Source organism: Syngnathoides biaculeatus, chromosome 17, assembly GCF_019802595.1.
Source record: "Syngnathoides biaculeatus isolate LvHL_M chromosome 17, ASM1980259v1, whole genome shotgun sequence".
Lineage (NCBI taxonomy): Eukaryota > Metazoa > Chordata > Actinopteri > Syngnathiformes > Syngnathidae > Syngnathoides > Syngnathoides biaculeatus.
The window spans coordinates 20,410,276-20,436,053 of NC_084656.1; the positions used below are offsets into that span (position 1 = coordinate 20,410,276).

General features: G+C 48.3%; 1 protein-coding gene and 1 long non-coding RNA gene across 2 annotated transcripts; one reads left to right on the plus strand and one right to left on the minus strand.

Moving 5' to 3' along the window:
• The first annotated feature begins 120 nt into the window (after window positions 1-120).
• cwc27 (CWC27 spliceosome associated cyclophilin) lies at window positions 121-20,091 on the plus strand. The gene is made up of 14 exons (XM_061802106.1): window positions 121-301; window positions 379-475; window positions 1,389-1,501; window positions 1,667-1,810; window positions 1,899-1,997; window positions 2,082-2,185; window positions 3,748-3,817; window positions 3,906-3,985; window positions 4,076-4,106; window positions 4,180-4,304; window positions 12,697-12,797; window positions 17,978-18,087; window positions 18,160-18,269; window positions 19,598-20,091. Exons 1-14 carry the CDS (start codon window positions 260-262, stop codon window positions 19,758-19,760), a joined length of 1,389 nt encoding a protein of 462 aa, XP_061658090.1. The 5' UTR covers window positions 121-259; the 3' UTR covers window positions 19,761-20,091.
• On the minus strand, window positions 6,934-24,779 carry LOC133491185 (uncharacterized). The gene is made up of 3 exons (XR_009792363.1): window positions 24,152-24,779; window positions 22,555-22,623; window positions 6,934-7,956 (listed from the first exon to the last, which is right to left on the minus strand). It is a non-coding gene; the product is annotated as an uncharacterized LOC133491185 (long non-coding RNA).
• Between the last annotated feature and the right edge of the window lie 999 nt (window positions 24,780-25,778).

The window sequence follows — 25,778 nt, forward strand, 5'->3', positions numbered from 1 at the left end:
AGAGATGCAGATGCAAAACAAGCACATTTAATTTAATAGTTATGAAATAAAACACATTTTTAAGTAGAATTTTTTGATAAATACAGATTTATAACCGTAGCAATATTGGCAACACCCCTCGCGCGGGGACGTAAACATTACGATCGCACCAGGCAGAAAAAGGATTTAATTGTAACTGTCGCTGTTGATCACCGTTTGGCACAATAAAAGCAAAAAGGCAAGCTTTAAAAAATAGCGTGGAACATTTTTGGTCGTGAAAATGAGCAACATATACATTCAAGAACCACCCACCAACGGGAAGGTGAGCGGAATCAACTGTGGCACGTTTAACGCCAACCATTTTTTGTGTGAATGAATTCCCTTCACTTGTCGTTCAAGGTCTTGTTAAAGACCTCAGGTGGTGACATTGACATCGAGTTGTGGTCCAAGGAAGCTCCGAAAGCCTGTCGGAACTTCGTGCAGCTGTGCATGGAAGGTAAATAAATTGTCAAACTAAAAGCAAAGCTCGACCGATATCGGTCTCCCTCAGGGCCGATAGCGATTAGTAGCAAGCAAGCAAGCAAGAAGATCGATAACCGATATTTGAAGCCGATATTCATTCGTAGCAAAAGGGCAAATATTGACATAAAAATTTAAACACTTCATTTAAATGTCTTTTTGAGCATATGTTTACTAAAGACTTTTCTAAATTTGCTCATATTTAAATTTGACATATTTGTTTTGAAATTCGACCAAAAAGCCGCACGTCTCATAAAGTTAAACAAAAACATAAGCAGATAAATCTCTGCACTGTCTTCGATAGTAAAATAACATTTGCAGAAATCTCTACATAGCTAACATGTTAATCTTTTGATTATTGTTTTAACCTCTAACAAATGTAAAAGTGGAGGGAGTTCACGTGATCAGCAGCATCTCTTAGACGAGGGGTCACCAACGCGGTGCCCGCGGGCTAATGGTAGCCTGCGAGGACCATATAAGGCGCCCGCGAGGAATGTTCTCAAAATACCGTAGGCCACAAATTGTCACTATTATTTGTGCTTTAAATTCTGAATCGGACTTGCTTACGTGAATTAAAATTTTAAAATACCTGAGATGTCATTTACTACAATAAATTCAAACAAAAATATTTTATGTACGTGTAATGAACTGAGTCTGAAATTTGCCACAAACGGGTCACGTGGCCCTTCATACGATCGGTGCTCACGAAGTAGCCCTCAGCCTCGAAAAGGTTTTAGAGAGTTAACTGAATTTTTTTTTTATATAAAATTGATTCGGGGGATAAAACAGGAAAGGATAATAAGATCATCCAAAAAAATGTTCTATCCCTATTTTAAAGTCATGTGCTCAAATAATGTTTTTTTTTTTTAAACTCTGATTGGGTCCTCAAGGTTACTACGACGGGACAATATTTCACAGGGTGGTGCCGGAATTCATCATCCAGGGCGGAGATCCAACCGGGACGGGGACCGGCGGAGAGTCCATCTACGGGATGCCGTTCAAGGTGGAAACGCTTCCGATTAAAGGCGTCAAACTCACCGACCGAAGGCCTTTCCGTCAGAGTGATGATGTCACATGTTCTTCCGGGTTGCAAAAGTCCGATGGTTCCGCCACGTGCGAGGATCCCCGGGGGGGGTGTTAACATTTGCCTCTGCGCGCCCCCCTCCAGGATGAGTTCCACACCAGACTGCGCTTCAACCGGAGAGGTTTGGTGGCCATGGCCAACGCCGGGACGCACGACAACGGCAGCCAGTTCTTCTTCACTCTGGGACGGGCCGACGAGCTGAACAACAAGCACACTATTTTCGCCAAAGTCAGTCTAAAACGGAGCCGCTTCGGTTCCCGCGGTTGTACACCTGACAGCGACAAAAACAGTTTTTTTTTTTTTTTTTTTTGTCCAGGTGACCGGAGACACCCTCTACAACATGCTCAGGTTGGCGGACGTGGAATGCGACAGCAACGAAAGACCTTTGAATCCCCACAAGATAAGAACTGCCGAGGTGAGACCTTCAGGGTCCTCAAGTTGTGAGGATTCAATCATTGTATTGTACTTTTTTTTTTGGGGGGGGGGGGGGCAATTGTAGGTGCTGCATTGCCCTTTTGATGACATTGAGCCACGTGAAACCAAGAAAACCAAAAAGGAAAAAGACAAAGAAGAAGGAAAGAAATCACAGTCAAAAGCCACAAAGTAAGTTCATGTTTGTCGTGGTTCATATGGAAAGCGTTGGCCTCGCGGTTCTGAGGTTCAATCCCGGCCCCGCCTCTGTGAAGTTTGCATGTTCTCTTTGTGCCTGCCTGGGTTTCCTCCCACATCCCCAAAACGTGCAACATTAATTGGACACTCTAAATTGCCCCTAGGTGTGATTGTGAGTGCGGCTGTTTGTCTCTACGTGCCCTGCGATTGGCTGGCGACCAGTTCAGAGTGGACCCCGCCTCCTGTCCTTTTGACAGCTTGGATAGGCTCCAGCGCTGCCCACGACCCTCGTGAGGATAAGCGGCAAAGAAAATGGATGGATGGATTAATAGGACACTCTAAATTGCCCCAAGGTGTGATTGTGAGTGCGGCTGTTTGTCTCGATGTGCCCTGCGATTGGCTGGCGACCGGTTCAGGGTGTACCCTGCCTACTGCCCGTTGATAGCTGGGATAAGCTCCAGGACTCCCCGCAACTCTTATGAGGATAAGCGGCTACGAAAATGGTCAAATGTATTTGCTTCAAAAAACGAAACAATTTCATTTATAACGTTGTAAGTAACGGTTGCATTCCGCAAGCTGACATTTGAAGAGAAGTACAGCCCTTCAACTTGTCATTTGAACAGGGGTGTGTAGACTTTTTACATCTGGTGTAGGGTTTTCATCAGCGTGTGAGGGGAATGCTTTTGGCTGGCGACCAGTTCAGGGTGGACCCCGCCTCCTGCCCGTTGACAGCTGGTATAGGCGCCGGCACTGCCCGTGGCCCTTGTGAGGATAAGCGGCTAAGAAAACAGATGGATGGATAGTTCATTTGGATGGAATTTGTGTGTGTGTGTGGTGTGTGTGTGTGTGTGTGTGTGTGTGTGTGTGTGTGAGAGAGAAAGAGAGAGAGACTGGCTAAATTCAATTTTTCTTTAATTTGGTATTATTGTGTTTTATGTATATATTTTAATTAATTTCAATGGATCAATACAATTTTAGATACAAGTACTTTGAGTTCCAAGTTTGGCTCCGGAAAAGCTGAAGCTCGATAGTCAGGGCGCCACTGTATGTACCGTAATTCCCGGCCTACAGTGCGCACCTGGTTATAAGCCTCACCGAGTAGATTTGTAAAGGAAATACCATTTGGTACATACATACGCGCAAGCTGTGTAAAAGGCGCAAGTGCCCACATTGAAACATGAGATATTTACATAGAAAGATGGTACATAGAGAGTTTAACACCAATGCTAGCGCCGGGCTAACACTAGCATTAGTGTTAGTGTCACGCTAACAAGGCCGGTTAAAAAAAAAAACATACCAGTAAAAATTGCTGAGACATGGGAGCAACACGCTAGCGTAGCGCTAACAGGGCCGGAGCAGTAAAAGTCACTTTCTCGGCACATATATTCCACCGGTCCCGGTCTCGCGCTTACATTTTCCGCTGGAGTGCCCCCTTGCGGCCGTTGGAAAAAATGCACAAATTAGCCGCATGACCGCATAAACCGCAGGGTTGAAAGCGTGTGGAAAAAAGTCGCGGCTCGTAGGCCGGAAATGACGGAATTTGTTCATCTCTGAAGGAACTTCAGCCTGCTGTCGTTTGGCGAGGAGGCCGAAGAAGACGAGGAGATGGTCAACCAAGTCAGTGAGGTAGCGAACCCGCTTTTTAATTTTTAATTTTAATTTAAAGCGCTGCTTCCCCCGAGTGGTTTACCGCTTATTTCCGTTGTCTCCCCAGAGCCTGAAAGGAAAGAGCAAAAGCAGCCACGACCTCCTGAAGGACGATCCCAGACTCAGCTCCGTTCCCGTCCTCGATAAGTAATACAGCATTGATCGTCACGGTGATGATGATAATAATAATAATTGACATAAAACGTCTTACGTGTCGTCGCACTCCTCCTTTCCAAGAGGAGCGAAGACGTCCGGAGACGAAGCGGAGGTAGGTCACGCTCGACGAGCTCGGCGGATGCTCTCACCGCCAATCACGTGAACGCGCGGTCGCGCCCCTCCAGGACGACGGCGAGGGCCAGAAGGCCAGCGAGCTGGTCAGGGCCAAGCTGAAGAAGGACAAAAGCGCCGGAAAAGCCGGCGAGCCTGAACCCGAAGACGAGGAGCGGGGGAAGAAGAGCAGCCGCAGGTACCGCAACTGCCGCCCTCCCACCCCCCAACCCCCACCCCAGACCCACAACTCCCTCGATACGTTTTCACTCCCACTTCTTGAAGTCGACTGCAAAACAAACGAGAATTCCACATTTTATATCAAATCACCAAAAAAAAAAAAAAGCGGACAGTATTTCCATCTTTGAGTGATGCTTGTACTGCAATGTCATTCCCTGCTGGGGGCGCTGTTGATCTCCACTTTGCTGAGTGGGTTGACTGCTCCCGTTCAATTTCACCATGCAAAATATTTTACATTTGATGTTGTTGGTCATTGATTTTGATATGATATTATGCACTCACTCACAGCTAAATATATAGTTTTTTTTTTTTAATTATCACTCAATTCATACCATTATTTACATCATAAAAGTGGCATAATAACACGTTACTGGCTCAAAAGTCAGTTATTGGACTTAAACCATAAAATTTCCATCCATCCATTTTCTTCACCGCTTATCCTCACAAGGGTCGCGGGGAGTGCTGGAGCCTAACAGCCGCAGTTGCAATCACACCTATGGGCAATTTAGAGTGTCCAGTTCATGTTGGGATGTGGGAGAAAACCGGAGTGCCCACCCTGAGAAAACCCACGAAGGCACGGGGAGAACATGCAAACTCCACACAGGCGGGGCCGGGATTGAACCCGGGACCTCAGAACTGTGAGGCCAACGCTTTACCGTCTACCGCTAAACCATCAGATCTTCTGAGCAAATAGATACATTGTATTTAGACTTGTTTTGAAGATGAGTGTGAATGTGTTTCTCTTTTGATATGAAAGCTATCGTTCCGCCACAACTCATTAATATTAATATATATGGACCGTGGCCTGGCGACTTTTGAAGGTGTACTGAAGTTATTATAACCCAACGACTGGACTGGGCTCGCAAAACTCTGGAAAAATATTAATTAATTAAAAGGAATTTATGGCAATAAACCAGGGATTTGTCAAATGGAAGTTTGGTTATTACTCGGGAATTCAAAGGAGGGGAAAAATTATTGGAGCAAAACCCTGAATTAATCAGATTTCATGCAGATTCAGTACCGTAATTTCGGGCCTACAGAGCGCACCTGGTTATAAGCCTCGCCCAGTACATTTGTAAAGGAAATACCATTTGGTACATAAACACGCCGCAGCTGTGTAAAACCTGCAAGTGCCCACATTGAAACATGAAATATTGACAAAGAAAGACGGTACACAGAGTTTAACGCTAGCGGCGCTGCACTAACAGGGCCGGTTTAAAAAAAAAACAACAACATACCGGTAAAAATCACTGAGACACGGCAGCAACACGCCAGCACAGCACTAACAGGGCCGGACCTGTAAAAGTCACTTCCTCGGCACGTATATTCCACCGGTCTCACTCTTACCTTTTCCGCTCGAGCGCCCCCACCCCCCACCCCCTTGCGGCCGTTAGGAAAAAAAATGCACAAATTAGCCGCATCACCGCATAAACCGGAGGGGTGAAAGCGATAAATTGCAAGTTTTTCAAGGTACAAGGGGGTGCGTGTTCGATCCATTTATTTATTTTATTTACTTTGTGTTGCGATGCAAAATATACAAATACATCTCAATAAATTGGAATATGTCCATGTATTTCAGGACTGATGTCATTAAACATCTGCCTCATTTCAACACCATAAACAATTTGAATTGTTTTACTTTCTCGAGGTAGCGAAATCGAGGTTTTTGATTCGCGGCAAACTATAATCGCAATTACGCGTGAAAAATAAATCACGTAACGCTCCGCTAAGCTCGTGAACGCGACGAATGTGCGAGGCACCGGCGGCGCGAAAACCAGAGCGCGACCGGCGGCGGTCTCGTCGACAGGTAGCTTTCGCAAACGCGCATTGTCGACCCCCCCCCCCCCCCCTTCCAAGTGTAGTTTATGAAACACAAGAACAAATTGTTTTGCCACAAGAACTGTAACCCAGCACAGTGGTTTGTCTTGGCAGGGCATCACAGAGCAGGCTGCAAGGTACACTGTTAGTCTTGCACAAAGGGGGCATTGTTGTATTTTGTTGGGGGGGGGGGGGGGGCCTCTAACACCCCAACTATCCCTACCCCTCTGCCGCCGTCCAAGCTTATGGCTGGTCCCAGTGCCAAGGAGGAACTACAGTTCATATCCCCCCCGTCAGTGTCGGATTTAAACGTACACTACAGTCTACGTCAAATCATTTTTTTCCCTTAAAACGAACTGAAATGCCTTTAATCCGTTCCAGCGCTAAACAAAACACACAAGCAATTTTTTAAAAATACTTTTTTTCCCCCAGAAAAATATCACTGTATTGTATTGTATATAAAAATATAGTAAAAAGAGAATTTAAAAGAAATATAAAGGCTTTTTAAAGTGTATTTAACACACTATTACGTCTTTAAAGGCTGAGGACGTCAAGAGTTCCAGTCACATGATTTGTTTAGCGTTTAGCTGATTCTGAAACAGTTGAATACGCCATCAACAATATTACCTTTAGAAATAAAGGTTTTGTAAAGCAACAAATGCACATCTACATACACGTGCAGTGAGGACTTGGTAACTTCCGGTAACAACCCAGGCTAAAGTTAGCTTTTTAACATATAAAGTTCCCGCTTTTTCAGTCTCCAACTTTCGTCCTTAACACCAATGACTACACTCATATTTGGCATACCAACACTGTATGTATAACAGTATCCATATTCCAATCTATTGTGTCAATAAAGTATCAGACGCAAATATCGACATTTTGTCCCGCCGTTTCTGGCCTGCCAAAAGTTGAGGCACTAGCTAACGTCGGCGTGTTACGCGACCGCTAACCTGTTTTACGACGTATTCGTTTGCAGCTCGAATCGAGGGTGTGTGTGTGCCGGCATCTGCGTGTAATGCGTGTTATGCGGTAGTTGACGGGGGAAGCAAAGTGTTTCCATATGTCGGCCCCTGCGCATCACTTCGCCGTCGGCGGCTGAAGACAGCCGGTCCGCTTCCTGTTCGTCATCTCCACGGTTAGTTAGCTATGTAACGGCGCTTTTTAGTCAGTTTTTAATGGCACCGTGGTGGGTTTCACACTCCCCCACCCCCCACGATGTGGACCAAAACAACCAGAGATGGACTCAGTACGCTTCCGAGTACACTCTCGCTGATGTAAAAAGCCGTTGACGGCGAATTTCGTAGCTGGCTTGCTTGTCTAGATAATTACATCCATCCATCCATTTTCTTTGCCGCTTATCCTCACGAGGTTCTTGGGGGGGGGGGGGCGCCGGAGCCTATCCCAGCTGTCAACGGGGCAGGAGGCGGGGTGCACCCCGAACCGGTCGCCAGCCAATCGCAGGGCACGTTGAGACAAACAAGGTGCAATCGCACCTAGGGTTGTTTTTCATTTAACGCATAAAACATAGGGCAAAAAAGATGTACCCTCTCGCGGGACGGGTATGTTATCAGTTCTGTGAAGTGGTACATACTAGAGATATGTTTATTAATGAATTCTTATCTAGAACGACACTTGCGCATTAATAATACTGATGGATTAGCATTTTGAAGACAAACTTGGTCGCATACTGACCTTTCTTTCTCCCTTTCTTCTCCCGGAAAACGCTCCACGTGTACTTGAGGCAGCCATGTTTGGTCAGGAAGGGACTTTGACCGACGAGTTCTCCTCTCCTGGTACCAAATTATGGTTTCAGATTAAAACACTTCAATATTTTTACATAGGATATCATGCGTGAAAGTCATGATGTCCCAAAAAATGGGACGCTGCCCAGGAATGGGTTTTTGAGATGCGGGAAGAAACCGGAGTGCCCACCCGGAGGAAACCCACGCGTGCACGGGGAGGACATGCAAACTCCACACAGGCGGGATTAAACCCGGGACCTCGGGACTGTGAGGCCAATGCTTTACCAGCCGATCCACCGCGCCGCCTCTATACAACTAGTCGTAGATATTTTGGCCAAAGTCTATTATCCGCTAAAAATCATCTGTTGGCTGTTTTTGTGGTCAGGCCCAAGCCCTATCTAATATAAAAGTAGCGCTTTGCCGTAATCTTGCTGCAGCGAAAGGCAGTTGTGAATCTGTCGGCGGCTTGTGAGTTACCCGCAAATTTTGGCCACGGCGGGTTGGATGGAGTGAGCGTTTTGTGAGGGTCTGGATAAGGGCAGTGGTTGACAGCAGCAGCAGTTTTTCCCCATTCCCCCGACGGCACTGCGAGGACCAATCGGGGCACGAAACCGATCGCGTTCCCAACCTCAGACGCGGGCCGAGGAAAAGCGTCGACGTGATATGTGGCACGTCACGTACATCTGACATCCCTGCAGCCGCGCGGCGTTTAATATCATTTTCATATAATTCGGTTAAGTTTTTCGCTTTAATAACAGACGGCGGACATTCCAAGAAGGAATAATTCGGCACGTGGTAGTTAACCGCCATCTTACTTTTGTCATATTACATCATCCCCGTCGCCCACGAGCCGCAGAGTCGGTGACGGCACGCCCCGGGACCGGCCGCGTCCCAAAGTGGGTCATCAGACGTCACGCGGCGGGCCCGGCCAGAACCGCCTTCGCCGGCTCCGTTTGGACGGCGTCCGACGCGCTCTCGCTGAGGCCTCGCAGGGATCCGCGAGCTATGCGGCCCTGTTTTGTGTGTGTGCGTGGAAAAACCACTTGAAATAATCCAGCGCTTGGCTGCGGGATTGTGTACGTTTGGGAGCTGCCAGGTTTACAGAACTCTGGCCCGGCGCAGCACATCTGCTCGGCATGGGGCGCTCGCTCCCCGGCCGGCTGGCGGGCGGCTTGGAAAGGCTTCCAGACAGACGCGCACTCCTGAGACTTACAAAAAAAATATATATAATGATAACAATAAAGTAGAATACCTGAGAGCTTGTACAGATTTGGGGGTGAAAATTTGCGGCATCGAGGGACCGTATTAAAAAAAAAAAAAAAAAAATCAGCTAACTCATGAAAGCACATTTTTTTAAAGTATTCCTGAGCTTTTGTTCTCCCTCACAGCGTACTCGATTCAATATGTTATTTTTCAAAAATTTGTCACTCTATGATGAAGTTCAGTAAAAATTCCAGCAGGGGAACATTGCCGTTCATTTTAATAACAATTTTTTCCGTAAACTGTAAATAAAAACTGCGCCGTAGCGCATTGTAAACATCGGGAACATTTTGCTGACGCTCTGCTGTCTAGCATCGTGGCGGGGGCCAGATAGGTGGTGGGGGGGGGGGGTCCTCGCAAGGAGACTACGTTGTAAAACAGGGACCCGCGGCGGGCTGCGCGTCGGTCTGGATCGCCGTGCCGAGTCATGCAAATTCCTGCGTGGAGGTTTGGATTCCTGCTCTCTTGGCGCACAGTTCTGCTTGGCCCGGGGCCCAAGCCGTTGGAGTGCCCCCCCCCCCCCCCCCAGCCACCCTCGGCCCCCCCTAAGCCGAGTTCACCCGGCGCATCGGTCCGCATCACTCGCTCGGCCGCCGCCGTCGCCCTTTGCGGTCTCCTCGCTGCGCAAAAGCCACACCGCGAGGTGTGAAGTCTGACTTGTTTTACGATACCTTTAACTCATTTTAACACTCTCGTTATTTGAACATTTGGCCGTTATTTCGCACTCCGAGTGCTGTGAAACGGGAATTCGGACATGTCCAAAAATGACAAGTACTGTACACCCCCCCCCCCCTAGGGGGGCCAATATTTGTATTATTTATAACCCCTCAAACCGATAGAGTTTTCAACGAGGCGCGCGAGCCGTCACGCGGCTATTTTAAGCCTCGCAACATTCCCGTGTCAGCCCGCTCGCGCGCCTGCCAGACACCCGGGGTCTTCTGGAGGTTCTGAATCGGCGGGGGAGTCGTTGGGCCGACGCCAGTCACCTCATATGCTTTCTTTATGAAAAGTTAATCACCCGCAGCTCTTTCGTTTGAGTTTCACTCCTGAGCGAGGGACAGCAGCTGCGGAGTATCTTGAAAAGATGCGGAAGCGCACCCCTTTTTCGATGTTTCACCCCCCCGCCGGCCTTTTGACTCTGTACTGTTGCAAAACCGCCATACGCGCGTTTGGTTTACGCATCGGTCGAAAGAAAGCTGGTCTTTGGGTTTCTCAGAAGCGCTGTTGATTACGTCGTTGCCGTCGCATTTTCAGTTATTAAATAAATGACGCAACCGCACAGCGGTGCTGTACTTTAGAAGGTCTGTTAGCTTGATGCTAACACACGATGCAAAACGCAATAGACAAGCTAATGAACAGCTTTGATGTTGCCGGCAAATCTAAGCAACAGATATTTGAACACAAACGGCGTCGCAACACATGCAGACGTACAACAACGATGTTAAACGGTATATTTTTTTTAAATCCTGTGCGGAAAAAAAATGAATTATTTTACTGTTAGGCGTCTTGCTGAATTGCGGTAAACTATTCTTAATGAGTTTTCTTTACCGGCGGTGGCCAAACGTGAGGTGCTAGATGTGGGGCAGCGAGGAGTTAGTCATTTCCATGATTCAAGAACGGGGGGGAGTGGCGTAGAGCTACACGAGAGTTCAGACGTCTAATGTAATCTAGCGAAGTCGAGGAAAAGGACGTCGGTCCGGAGAGGCAGACTTCAGAAAACAAAGGCGGTCGTTGTTTAGTCTGGAGATGCCTCGCGTGTTTCCGCTGCGGGGGCCTCGAGACGCTGCAGCTTACCTGAGCTTTGAGAGCCCGGCAGCAGCGCATTAAGCGTCAGAGCCTTCCCAAAAAAACGTCTCCGGTCCCCAGCAGAAACATCTGCGAGGCGGCGCGGGCCGACCTGACCGGCACTTCTCGCCCCGAAAGAGTCCTTTTTCCGGCGCCAAGTGGGTCGACTTCGCCGGTCAAAGAGGCTGCAACGCCCCCCCCCCCCCTTTACTGCTCGTCTTATCCGCTCTTCTTGAAAACTTTACGTAACGTTTGAAGAGCAGGCGTATAAACGTTTGCTGGCACTCGTACTGAGGCGTCAGGAATTTAAAGACTGATTCGGACCTCAAACGGTCCTCTTCGCTCCAAGGATGACCAGTTAGGACTTTTCCCTCAGTACCGCAAACCGCCTAAGAGAGAGGAGGGAGATGTTACTCATAAATGTGACACATGTAGTTCCATAAATAATGCGAATGAGGGTGATATACAGCGGGAGGTTGCAACACTGGTCAACCTCAAATTTGCTGGGATTCAGACTCAAAAATTTCCCATTGGAAATGAAAATAGAAACATGATGTTGGCTAACAGATACCCCGATTTGAGTTTTTCAAGTCGCAAACAGTCGCTTGGTCGATTTTTATTTTATTTACCGTCATTTCCGGGCCTACAACACGCGGAAAAGGCAAAAGTGAGACCGGTGGAATATGTGTGCCGAGGAAGTGACTTTTACGGGCCCTCTTAGCACTGCGCTAGCGTTTTGGTGCTGTGTTACTGGCGTGTCTCAGTGATATTTACCATTTAAGTTTTATTTTAACCAGCCCTGTTAGCACGACGCTAGCGTTAGCATGAAACTCTTTCCATGTAAATATCTCAAAGTTTCAATGTGGGCACTTGCGGCTTTTACACAGCTGCAGCGAATGCGACCGCAAGGGGGCACTCGAGCGCAAAAGGTAAGAGTGAGAGAGACGTAATATATGTGCTGAGGAAGTGACTTTTACCGGCTCGGCCGTCTTAGCGCTGCGCTAGCGTGTTACTGCCGTGTCTCAGTGATTTTTTTTCGGTGTGATTTTTTTTTTTTTTTTTTTTTAACCGGCCCTGTTAGCGCGGTGCTAGCATTAGTGCGGCACTAGCGTTAGCTCTCTGTGTACTGTCTTTCTTTGTAAATATCTCGTGTTTCAATGTGGGCACTTGCGGCTTTTACACAGCTGCGGCGTATGTACAGTATGTACCAAATGGTATTTCCTTTACAAATGTACCGGGTAAGGCTTATAACCAGGTGGACTCTGTAGGCCGGGAATTATTTTGTTGTTTGTTTAGTGCTTCTATCTCAAGACGCCATTATGTAGCTTGCGTGTTACTGCCGCGTCTCAGTGATTTTTACCAGTATGTTTTTTCTTCCATTTGCCCTGTTACCACGGCACAAGCGTTAGTGTTGGCGCGGCGGTGCTAGCATTAACATTAGCGTGGCGGCACTAGTGTTAGCATTAGCGCAGCGGCGCTAGCGTTAAACTCTCTGTGTACCATCTTTCTTTGTAAATATCTCGTGTTTCAATGTGGGCACTTGCGGCTTTTACACAGCTGCGGCCCATGTATGTACAGTATGTACCAAATGGTATTTCCTTTACAAATGTACACATTTAGCTGACTTTCCATAAATTGCCTGTGTGAATCCGTCGCGCCACCCGCCGCTGTGGACATTCCTGCCGTATGCCCTCGTTTGTGTGTTTGTTCCTTTTAAACGGCGGCATGTTTGTCGTTCCCCAGCGAGGAGTTGCGCAAGGAAGTCCGCCAGTTGAAGAAGGAGCTGAGGGCGTTGAAGCAAAGAGAAGATGGCCCGAAGCCCGCCGCCGATGAAGTCAAGGAGGGTACGTGCGACCGCGTTTCTGCGCTTTCATGGTTTGTTTTTAAAGAAACCGATCACGTAGTGTCCCGCTTAACTGCGCCGAGGCACATTTCAACGGAGTCGGAGAACCGCCACGAGCAATCTCTGGCCACTCGGGAAGCCGGGTGGTCCGCGCTACATTCTCGGCTAATGGTCACTAAGACAGACGAGCAGGCCTCCGATTGTGTCAATTAGTTGCAGACGTCTATTGTTCTCCGCCACAAGGCGCTATTATTGTGAGAAAATTACACAAACAAAAAGTAAATGGTAGACATGTTTTACGACCGCGCTGGCGACCGTCCCTTTGCTACGCTGCCTCTGTTCCGTCTTCCGAAAAACAACCTCATTCGCCCCTCGTCCCACCACCGCCAGGTTTGCCGCAAAGAAATTCCACAAAATACGCCCTTGCCGTGAGATTAAAGTTGAATTTGACCACATTTGTAACTCGAAACATGTATCTCAAATCACCTTTACCCATTCAAACCAATAGAAGTGACATTAATCCGTTCCAGTCTGTCCATTTGTACAGTTTTCAATAAAATACATAGCAGTCTTCGACATTTTACTTTATTAAAAACATACAGTTATGACATTATTCAATAGAATGTCAAGAATTGAACACGTTTAACCTTTTTTGTTGCATTAATTCAGTTGACATTGTCCTGCTCTCTGGTGTTTGAGGCATGACCACTTGGCGGCAGTATAATTCAGACTCACGGAAATACACGGAGGCTTCTCTGGAAGCCGCAGTAATGTCCGTCCATCCATTTTCTTAGCCGCTTATCCTCACAAGGGTCGCGGGGAGTGCCGGAGCCCATCCCGGCTGTCAACGGGCAGGAAGCGGGCGGGGTACACTCTGAACCGGTCGCCAGCCAATCGCAGGGCACATGGAGACAAACACTCGCACTCACAATCACACCTAGGGGCAATTTAAAGTGTCCAATTAATGTTGGATGTTTTTTGGGATGTGGGAGGAAACCCCACGCAGGCACGGGGAGAACATGCAAGCACTGCACAGGCTGGTCCGGGATTGAACCCGGGACCTCGGAACTGTGAGGCCAACGCTTTTACCAGGTGTTCCACGGTGCAGCAGTAAAATTCACACAAATATAGTCTCGTGATTTTTGTTAAATTACCTGTCTTCATGTGTTACTCCACAATTTGTGTGGAAATATCCATTGCCTAATTGGTTGGAAGAGTGCAATGCTGGTGCTGTGAGTACAGTTAATATCTTTAAAAAAATGACAAAAGATGAAAGCATTATGTATACTTTCCTCCTCTTCCTACGTATTCGGGGACCGCATAGATTTCGAGCGTTCTCCCGCAAATGACACGACGAACCACACGTGGAACCCTTAAGGGCGTTTTTATCTGTTTTCGTACTTACTGGGGGGCCGAAACGAGCCACAAGTCGCGATTTCGAGTCTTTTTGCGTCCAGCTCAGCCCCCGTGACGGCGCTCCTTTTTTTTTTCAAGAGCTTTTGTCACTTTTTGCTCCTGCGTCAGGAGCAAAAGTGAATTTCATCATGTCGAATTCTTGGACGGCCGCAGCGCGTCTTTCGGGGTGGGCGTGGCGGTGTAAATCTCCCACCGCGGCGTTCGCGAGCCCCCACGCATTGACGCGATCGTCCCCGCCGGCTCGACTCGTCTCCTCGCGTTCTCTTCTGACCCGGGAAGCGTTTCACGTTGGCATCGAAACGCTTGAGTAAATGATTACCGAACCACTCATTGTTCTCGAATCAGTCACTGACAAATCATCGGGTCTTTAAAGTGTCAAAAAAAAAAACAAAAAACAAAAGAAGTTGCAAAATCTCCCCTCGCGCTCCAAACCCCAAATATTTTACTGAAGCAACAAAAACAAGAGCCTGCAAACCAAAGGAATGTTTTATATCTTGGCAGCGAGTTACCGTTGTAAAGCTCCAGATGGGACGGACGCAGCTACCTCCCGTGGGCTGGAATATCCTCCGCGCTCACGGAGGTCACCGGGAAGCGACAGTCCAGACCTGTTCCTACCGTCTTTTCCGCGAGGTTTAAGCCGACCCACGAGTTTCCCAGAGGCGGGATTGGACCAAGTGTGACGTTTAACACTGGGACGTTCGCTTTTTGTCGAAAGTAGTTGTTGCTGTCCATCCATCCATTTTCTACCGCTTTTGCGGGTCAGGTCACGGGGGAAGTAGTTTTAGCAGGGATACCCAGACTTCCCTTTCCCCGAGGCGTTCCCAAGCCAGCCGAGAGACGTAGTCTTCTTTTGCGTGTCCCGGGTCGTCCCCGGGGTCTCATTCCGGTGGGACCAGGGAGGCGTCCGGATCAGATCCCCCAGCCACCTCATCTGGCTCCTCTCAATGCGGAGGAGCAGCGGCTCGACACTGAGCCCCTCCCGGATGACCGAGCTTCTCACCCGTTCTCTAAGGGACATCCCGGACGCCCTGCGAAGGAAACTCACTTCGGGCGCTTGTATCCGGGGTCTTGTTCTTTCGGACATTTGTTGCTGTCCATGTCGTGGAATGCAGTGTTTCAATATGCGTGCGCCAATTAGAGCAAATCCTATTTACAATGTAAATCCGACTGTCTCCACTCCCAGTTGCGAAAACAAACTGAAATATCTTGAAAATCGGACGTCCTAATTGTTATCTTCGACTCAAAAGCTTTACTGATCTCAAATCCGACGCGTGGCAAAGGCACCATCTCCAGGGATCTGCTGGTCATTACAACAGTTTAAAAATCAAAATTTCACAGACAAGCATGGGCAAGACCCTCTTTCACACTTTCCCTGGAAAAGACGTACTTGACGAATATATACGTCAATGGCAGTAAACGGTTGGCAGCAGGAAGACGCAACAGGCAGTTGGGTAGGCTCGTCGCTCATGAGCAGAGTAGTCATGTCGTCACCCGAGCCGCTTAGCCTCACAAGGGTCGCGGGAAAGCTGGAGCCTGTCCCAACTAGCTTCGGACCACACCCTGAACTGGTCGCCGTCTTTTGACAAAAATACGTGCGCGTGCACTGACATTTTCGACTACTTCAATCCCCTCGCCTACTTGCAAAGATGCACTTTCAATCAAATGGATATAAACAAACACAAAACGAGAACACTCTCAAGGAGCAGACGCCGACACGCAGACGAACTTGGCCGAGCCGACTGGCTCCAGTTCCCGACGTTGGCCACAAGACCGCACCCCTTATGCGCCACCCAAATACTTAATTACGTACATTAATTACACTTTATGAAAACTACTTTACATTGGCTGTAAATATCTGTTTATGCAATCCGGTGGTTTGTTTTCTTTGCTAAAAACACAACAAGGAGGTTCTGGAATGTTATTAATGGCATTTCTTAAACCCAAAATATTCTTGAAGAAGCAAGGATAAACCGTTGATAAATGTTTTCAGGATAACTCCCCCGTACATTGTTTTAAAATGAAAAATTACATTACAAAAAGACGCTAATAGGTGAATCCACAGTTTCCAAACTGCGGTTCCGGAGGGATCCACTGTATACGTAGCACATGGGTACCCTTAACTTGCTAATAACTCAGCTCCACCAGGTCAGAACTTGAAGACCTTGCCAAAACTGCCAGAAATTTGCGGTGATTGGATGAAGTCGCGCTACCCCGCCTTCCCCCCACAATTTGCAAATTCATGACTAAGGGACTGATAAATCACCTCAAACGTCAAAACGTCACGTTGAAGGACGCGACCGCCGTTAGCTCGCCCGCCAGACGTGGAACCGGCCTCCCCTGCGGTTTCTCTTAGTTCATATGTTTGTCAGCGCGGCCACAGACGTCCGTCATGCGCCCGCAACAAAACAACGCATCACGCCGCATCCCCAGACAGCCAGACCGACTGCTGCTCGGTGACCTCACGTCGGGAGTTTCGCGGCAGACGGTGCGGCGGAAAAGTCTTCTCAACTGCGTCTGGAACACAACATTTTCTTGTTGTGCCCAACCGGTCCGCAACTTTCGAGACGGTCCGAAGATTTCATCGGGAGCTTTAGCTTGGTTCGAGGTCATTTGGATCCGTAAAAACCGGATTAGGGAGCGTCTCCATCGTGGCCTAGGAATAGCCGCTCTGCAAAATATTAACGTAGTGCCTTGTGTGAGACATAAAATATCGTAATTTCCGGCCTACAAGCCGCGAGTTTTTTCACACGCTTTCAACCCTTCTAACACTAGCGTTAGCGCTGATACTAGCTTTAAACTCTGTGTACCGAGGCTTAGAACCAGGTGGGCTAGTTTTAGCATTAAACTCTCCGTGTACCGAGGCTTAAAAGCAGGTGCACTCACGCAAGTGCTGCGCTACTAGTTTTAATGCTAGCGCCGCGCTAGCGTTAAACTCTTTCTGTGTACCGAGGCTTATAACCAGGTGCAGGCCAGAAATTACGGTACTTGCAGTATGGACGGATGGATAAATGAACTCAGTATTTCCTCTTGGTTAGCTGGACACGAGGCAAAACTGTGCACTAGCAGACATCTGCACACGACTGGTACAACGAGTGAAGCGCTAATTGCTAACTAATAGAATGTCACACTGTTGTCAACCGGTGCACAGTTTTCCCTCACTAGTAGCATGTCGTCGTCCTACAAGGGAGAACAAAAAGGGGGGCGAAAAGTGGGAAGGTAGGCGTCAGATATTTTGGGTCTCTTTCCAACGGAAATGGCCAAAGACGTGCGCCGTACCGGAGCGTAGCGCTTCCTTGAAACGAGATGAGAAAAGCAGCTGCTTCTGTAGGACGTGACGACGTCGAGGGCTCGTGTGGAAAACGGTGGCCTCAAATGTAGGTCGACAGTTGTAGGAAGGAAGACGGAGTGAGGGGTCGCAAGGTTGCGGCCCCGAGCCTCGTCCGTCTTGAATCCGCGAGCGCGCGTCAGTCCCAGGTGAAACCACTTGCTATCGCGTCGCTTTCTTGCGTTGTCGGCGCGACGCCGAGCGTCACGGCCTCTAATTGCGTTATCTGCATCCACACTTCCTGGAAATCAGGCCAGATTTGAGTATTTTCCCTCCTGTTGAGAGGCACGATTATCAGATGTCGCTAAATGATTATCCTGAGCGCGATGTTCTGGCACTAGTCTGCCTCGAAAATTCTAGGCGTTGACAATTTTACACCGTAAGTATCGGTCTGTTTTGGCGTCGGTTCCGCCCGGTAACTCTCGGCCCCGTTCGTCCAGAGAGCAAAAAGCCGAGCAGCGAGGCCGTCGCCGAGTATCTGGAGGAGAGGAAGAAGTACGAGGAGCGGAAGAAAGACGGGCGCAAGAAAGGCTCGGGCAGAGAAGAACAGGTGAACCCCGCGGTTTGTCCACGGCGGGTGACTGCGGTCTCGCGGTCGGATTTACGTTTGTTCCCTCACCAGACGATGGAGCTGCTCAACCGTTTCAAGTCCAAGCTGACGTCAGCCATCAGTGAAGCCCCCGAGGAGGAGGAGGACGAGGAAGAACTGGACGAGGACGACGACAGAGGATGGTGAGCGACCGAAAACAGAATAGCCGTGCGCCGCTCTAGCGTCCGAATGAGGGTGAAGTCGGACACGGCAAGTCCGGGAGACGAGTCCGTTACCTGCACCTGCTACGGTTCACCCCGCCCTTTCCAGCCCGAAACGACGACAACGAAAATGTCACAATAGCGCGTCTGACCTCGACTCGCTTTAATGGGTGCCAAAGTTCAGGGGGTACGTAACGGTACGCGCACGCGTCAGCCCCGCCTGCCGCCGCCAGGAAATGGGTCCTGACGCGGTGTCCGGCTCTCATATTCTGTTTTTCAGCGCAGATCTTAGAAGCGAGTCCAGTTTGAAATGAATACCATGTGTGTGTGAATGAGAGATTTAGAATAACACAATCTGTTGTTGCCATTAGTCTCCAACAGTGTGTGTGAGTTGGGATTGGGGGGGGGGGGGGTAATGAATTTGAGAGAAGCCGTAGTCGGTAGACACCTCAAGTGCGCTGCCCCCGCCAGGTACGGCGAGGCCCACGGGGGGACTGGAGGCGGAGGGGGGGCTGGCAGCCTTGCGTTCCTGGAAAAACAGCAGTGGGGAAGTGTGTGCCACTGCAGGAGCTGCACACTCCGAATGTGGGTTACAACAGGTCAGACACTGAAAGTCAAGTCTGGGACAGAGGAGGTAAACTATTCCATCTGTGTCGGCGCGTACCCCCCTCCCCCCAACCCCCACCTGAGCGAGCAAAGCCATAAAAACAAACAGCAGAGGCTTCTGTAGCGTTGTATCACGTCCTCAGTCTCGCCGTAGCCCCTTGCACGCCGATGTCCAGAAACCCGGCGTTAGAGTCGAACTGAAGTCCTGCGGGATACAGAACCCCCTTCGCTTCAGTTTGAGAACCGGTCTCTTTGTCACCTATATTGGGAGCATGTCCAGTGAAAAATGTCTGTACTTGGTGGTTGAAAAAAGAGCTGATCGATATCCTGGCAAGAATGATGCAAGTTCGACGCTCTCCTCTGGCTGTTTTCAGTCTTGATGTTTAAAGTTGTTGTGTCAGATGGGCTTAAAAATCCAAATATTGACAGCAGAACTGAATCCTTTCCCAAGGCAGGGGCAGTAAGCAGTATCAATAATGTAATCGGATTCGCTAAATTGAAATTCCTAGATGGGAACCAGAACTTGAACCTAGAACTTGTCCTGTTCTTCTTAAGACTTTGGTTTGGTACAGTAGACTTACTTGCCCGTGTTCTGGGATTCCAGATATCAAAGGATTTCTTTGAAATCCAGAATGTAGTCGGGCGCAAAGTCGCCGATGGGCACTTGACCTCTTTGACCGGCTTCCCGTCTCAACCTGGTCCAGGCTGGGCCACGTGCTGCACTTCGACGAGCAGTCCCGCAAGGTCAAAGACGCCAACATGCAGGACGAAGACACCTTCGAGATCTACGACCCGCGGAACCCCGTCAACAAGCGGCGGCGGGAGGAGAGCAAAAAGATCATGAAGGACAAGAAGGCCAAGAGGTGAGGTCGTGCGTGGATTTGGGACGCGACCGCGATCGGAAACTTTTGGACCGCAGCTCCGAGTCAGAGTGTTTTGTTTTTGTGATGACCAAGGTGACGATAAACATAAACGATAAACTGTAACGACTAACGATTGATGACGGCGTGATCAGTTTTGGTCCTTTTCTCTTGCTTGCGGTCTTGCTCCGGTGAACCCTCAGTTTTTCCGATTCTTCGTTAGCAACACCGCTAATCCCAGATTTTTTTTTTTTAAAAGGGGAGACTTTGCAGTTTGAAACATGGTCATATATGTTTAAACTGGCTGTATATTATTAAAATGAATTTTTGAAAAATCACTCCTCTCGGGTCCCATCTGATGCTTTTGATTGGAACGAAACGATATTCAAATATGGCTTTAAAGTGTATGGAATGTCATAAGTGCAACCTTTTGTTAATATGATACCTTTATTTATGCAGAATTTGAATCTGAATTCCGTTATGAAGGAAAAAATGATCGCACATTTCTGTATTTGCTGAAAAAAGCCGAAAAGGAAGCGGAAACACCCGAGTAGGAACGTGACGTCACCGCCGGCGTCAACAACAGCGGGCGTCGGAATACATCGTAAAAACGACGACGAAGTATCCGATAATTGCAATTATTACGGGTGATCGCTTGCCTCGCCATAAATGGTAAACCGATGCCATAACCGGACGGTACCAGTTGGCACAATAGCAGGTCCACCCGTAGTGACGTACGTGGCTCCGCCCCCGAAATGAGTCGTTTTTTTTTCCAGACACGGGGAAACGAGGTCAAAGTTCGCGGACTTCAATTCATAAACGCTTGTAGTTTTGGGTAAAAAAAAAAAAAAAACATGGAAAAGGTTATGCATTTTATGGTACAGTTGAACGTATATTTTCGTCTAGATCATTTGCATTTGAAATTTGACATAACAAACACATTAAGTTTTTTTTTTTTTTTTTTTTATTCCCGTTTTTTACAGTACACAGTCCAAATTGTACACCTTCAATGTAGTATCACGGTTCGTTCTCACTACCTTTGATTATTGCCATTTGTGTGTTGCCGTTACAATATCAGCTTTCTTAATATGCGAGTACCGTAGCATCTACGCTAATAGATGTTAGCCCAGCTACGGTGCTATGTGTTAGCATTAAGCTAACGACCTTTTGTTCGACATTTGTTTGAACATTTTGGTGATAGAATATACAAAGATTACTAATTTCATGTGTCAGTTTCATGAAATTGGCAGTGACAAATTGAAGGAAGCGCACTTTGCGTCTATTTGGAGAACTGTTATTATTTCCTCGCTGGGGCGGTACGCGACAGTTTCCAATTTCACATACGGTATCTCGACGGCGATAGAACAGGGACCGAGGAATAATTGAAAAGTGTGTTTCACGCATGTGAGAGTGTTAAAACTAATATAAAAAAAACGTGACTTCGTATCATCTCGATATGAAGTCACGTTTTTCACTGATCGCGGTGAGGTCTGGAACATCTACGCCGCAATAACGGGGAGTTCGCCGTACTTCAAAATAAATGTCGGAGCAGTGGTCGTATTGCAGCAGGCCAAAGCCGGCGTCCCCGGTTCAGCGCTCTGACAAGTGAAAACAAAGACTTTGGTGGTTTCGGGCTTAATGACCGCGTGTGTGACCAGAAGCTGCGTTTGGCAAGCGCGCGACCCGTTTTTTTTTTTTTTTTTTTTTTTTTTTTTTTTAACCGCACTTCTGGGACTACGCTTAAACGTGCGCGTGGAACAGGAAGCGGAGTTAATGTTACATTAGCCGCCGCTAATCTAAAACAGGTGCCGCCGCCGCCCCGGAACAATGTGCGAGTCACTGGATGTGTCATCGGGATGTCGCGGGACACGCCCACTTACACGGCGACGGACGGAGAGACATTCGGACGGCTCTGTTATAGCGATTCATCGCAACCGGCACCTCGCACAAAAGAAATAGCTGGAAAAGTTGCAATAATTCAGTGTCGTATCGTGAAATCATGCGCATCTATCAGTGTGGTTTTCTTATATTTTGGATTTCCACTGCCTCGAAGTCATTCATGAAAACTGCCAGTTCGGACAATATGAAGAAAACTATTCAAAATAAGGCAAAAAATGAGCCAAGTTGCACAAATGCTGTGATGTGTAATGAAGTTATCCTTGGTAGTCATACTGAGGCGCAAATGGCTACCTAGCTAGCTACCTACCGTAATTTTCAGCCTCCAAGCCGCGACTTTTTTCCACGCGCTTTCAAAACCTGCAGTTTATGCGGTGATGCGGATAATTTGTGCATTTTTTTCCCGATGGCCGCAAGGCGGCACTCGAACAGAAAAGGTAAGAATGAGACTGGTGGAATATATGTGCCGGGGCAGTGATTTTTGGCGGCCTTGTTAGCACTGGGCTAGCGTTAGCGATGTGCTAGCTGCTGTGTTCCTGGCGTGTCTCAGTGATATTTACCGGTAAGTTTTATTTTAACCGACTCTGTTAGCGTTAGCAGTAGCGCGGCGCCAGCATTAGTACTAGCTTTAGCACGGCATTGGCGTTAGCACTGTGCTAGCATTAAACTCTTTCTGTGAACCGTCTTTCTTTGTAAATATCTCATGTCTGAATGTGGGCACTTGCGGCTTCTACACATCTGCGGCGTATCTATGCACCAAATAGTATTTCCTTGACAAATGTACTGGGTGAGGCTTGTAACCAGGTGCGCTCTGTAGGCCGGGAATTACGGTAATCTTGACGATTCAGTTAGCGTGCTGATGGAAATATTACACACACATGTCACAAAAGCGCGGTCATACTCACAGCTTGAGACACGGAGACTTGGTGCAGTTTCAGGGTTTCCTCGGCCGCGACGTCTCCTCCGCCGACATGCTGCGGAGGAAAGAGGATTACCGATTAGAACTGCAACATTTATTCATTTTTTTTTTTTTAACCACACTGTAGTTAAAAATACAGGAAGAAGACCAAGTTGTTATATTTAGCAATACAAACGTTAGCGGTGGCGCTAATTTTAGCGTTACCACATCGGTGCTAGCGTTAGCGTTAAACTCTGTGTGTACCCTCTTTGTTTGTAAATATCTCACGTTTGAACTTGCGGTTTTTCCACAACTGCGGCGTATGTATGTACCAAATGGTATTTCCTTTACAGGCCGTGAATTACGGTAATCTAATCTATAGATTGACTCACTGTTGTTAGCTTTCCAGGTTTTTTTTTTTTTTTTAGGTGAGGGGGGGGACTAATATTCTCACTTCGGTGGTCTTAATTGCAAGCAAGCACCTGCAGACTTTCCTGGATACGATGAGACCCCAGGCAAAAAGACGGAAGGTTCCGGTGGGATTCGTACGCTCAATGGCTCAAACTCTCGCTGATATGGCGTGGAGGTATCTTTCGGCTTGTCCCGTTTGGGGTCTCCACAGCGTGTCATCTCAGATGAACGCTAATTTTTTTTGTTTTTACGCCGGACCCCCTTCCTGACGCAACCCCTCTTGGGGATTGCGGGAGCCCCAGTGGGCAACGAACTCACGACCCCTGGTTCTCTAACCACTGAGCAAGGTACTATCTCCTGTATCCAAATACAAACGTGTCGTAGCTTAAGTACAATTGCGGTTTGGGGGTCAATGGCTGCGCGTTTTCCCGTCATTTCGTGTCGGAACACTGAAGTCTTGAGTCCTCACGTAGCAACAAACAAACTTCGGGACGTTTCAGTCTTTCATCGTTCCGCGCAGTTTGTCGAGCTGTCCCTCTGGGACGTCTTTGGACATCCCAGTCTTTGCCCCGCGCGTGGTTCCTCCTCCAGATTTGATTATTCCAGTCGACCTTGGGTAATACACTCACGTGGAACCGCGGCGGTCCAGTCCGTCTTTATTTATCGATCAGTCCGGCTTTACCTTCTTTCATGCGTCAAACAACCGAGTCACAATTGGCAGCGGTTTACCCTGGCCACGATCCGCGTGCGACCTACAGACTGATTAGAGGCTATTCGACCAAAGTCTGATGTGATCTTGGTTTCTTTGAGAAGAACCAACATAATAAAATAAAGCTCAATATAGCGACATAACGGCTACAAGTCCCCGGCTTCAAGGTTGCCGTCTGAGCCAAGACCGGACGGCCTCCCGGACGTCGTGCGCGAAGGACGAAAGGACTGGCAAAGCGGGACAGAAACAGCATGTCAACGAAAGCCACCGGCGTAATGACCTCCATTACTATTTGTCCTCATTAGCCGCCGCCCGTCATTTCCAGGAGCAGGAGAGGCTCGTAATTCACTCGTGATGGATTTAGTAGACTTCCCTCCGTGCATGCTGAGAAGGACGTTCGAGCCATACAGAACCCCCACCCCCACCCCCAGTCTGTTGGCCTAAGTGATTGGTTATTGATTCTTTATGAATGTAATCCACTTACCCGCAGCCCGTAGAGGTGACCCGGCTACCTGCGGAAACTCAGAATAGATCGCGTCAAAATGGGATCTCTCGGGAAAATTGAACTCTCCCGCGGCTAGCTTGTAAAGCGGCGGAACGCCGAGCGAGCGTTGTCGTTCATTTGGTCCGGAGCTTAGTCTGGAAAGGAAGAGGCAGCGGTTCAGAGACTGGAAGGTCAGCAGGGTCGAGGCTTGGACGATGTTTACCTCACAACATTTTTCACAATACAAATAGTTTCTAAAAAAGCAGACGATATCCCGGATTTTAGTGCTCTCCTGGAGTCCTCTTGGTGTCAGAGTCTGGATCTAAAGCGTGTATCTCTATTGCATAATGGAACGACTGGCGTGTTCCAGTTCCAGGGCGAGTGACGTAAACAATTTCTTTCAATTGCAAACTACTACAAAGTTTTTCCCTTTAAGGTGGTCCAGATGATCAATCAGCACATACCGTTCTTGGCCTATGAGAATAATCTTCGTGCTGAAGAAACCGCCTGGCTCAACGTGTCACCAAAGGAACCGTTTTGAAGACTGGGATGGCTTCGAGATGGTCGTCACGATGGAGCTGCGGTGGATCGTCAGAAGAATCCTTCCAAGAGTGCGTGAAGGCGCGGAAAGTGCGTTAGACTCCGGGGGGGGGGGGGGGGGGGGGGGCAAAACTTGTAGTTTAGATTGAAATTTATCATGCCAGTCCTGGGTCTCTGTGACACGACCCTCTGAGTTTTAGGGGTTTGGACCTTGTTTGCGTGTACCCACCAAGGACAATAGTACTCTCGGCCCCCAGTTTCCCCAGCGAGGTGTTCATCTGGCCAGCAGTGGTCCGGTCTAGACGTCAGACGTGTGGAGGTGGGGGGGGGGATCCTCTGGCCGAGCTTAACTGCACCGAGCCCCGAGCTGACCTCGGCAAGATAGCAGGTGCCGGAGCTGTGACCTTCCTCGTCCCGGGCCAGCATTCCAGTTTCTCACACCCTACCGGATGGGAACTCTGCAACGCTGTGTGTCCTGGCACAGCATCTGGACCTCCTCATCCTGCTGCGCTTTGTTCAAGCACTCAAGTGTCCGCAACGCTCTCGAGCTTTCACCGCCGACCTTTTGATTGTAGACAGAGCCGCGGTCGGCTGTGCTGATTGGCGCCTTGTCGGTGTTCTTGTTCTTCGAGCCTCACACAACCCATTCAAGGAGAAGAGCGCACTTCAGGAGCCGTTTGCTACCCCTGTGCTGCGTTAAATGGTCATTTGCGACGAATAATGAGTCTTTGTTCACTCTCGCTGTGCAATGCTGGTGGTCAGTAGCGTGCGCTTGGAAAAGTTAACGTTATGAAGAAAATGGTCCTCAAATGCGCTCGGGGGACGTGCAATTCTGATGAAAGGTATCCTGCTAGGTTACAAGGGGCCCCCGGTTGATTCACAAAACCTAAAACTCGTGATCTTTCCAGGTAAAAAGTACTCGCCCTGCTTTACGTGCGTAGTACGATTCCACTATTCTATGCTGTTGGATTTCAATGGCGTTTTTTTTGAATTGATCGCCAATGTTTCGCCATAAGTCTGACATTGCGTCTTGCTCCGTCCAAAATATTAATTCCCTGTACATATCTTTGCGTGAAATAGTTGAGAC

Excerpts from the sequence above, each read along its gene's own strand:
- cwc27 (XM_061802106.1), top strand. The coding sequence starts at position 260 with ATGAGCAACATATACATTCAAGAACCACCCACCAACGGGAAG. Across the intron at positions 2,186-3,747 it reads TCACAGTCAAAAGCCACAAA|GAACTTCAGCCTGCTGTCGT; the intron begins GTAAGTTCATGT and ends TCATCTCTGAAG. Across the intron at positions 18,270-19,597 it reads GAGGACGACGACAGAGGATG|GCTGGGCCACGTGCTGCACT; the intron begins GTGAGCGACCGA and ends AACCTGGTCCAG.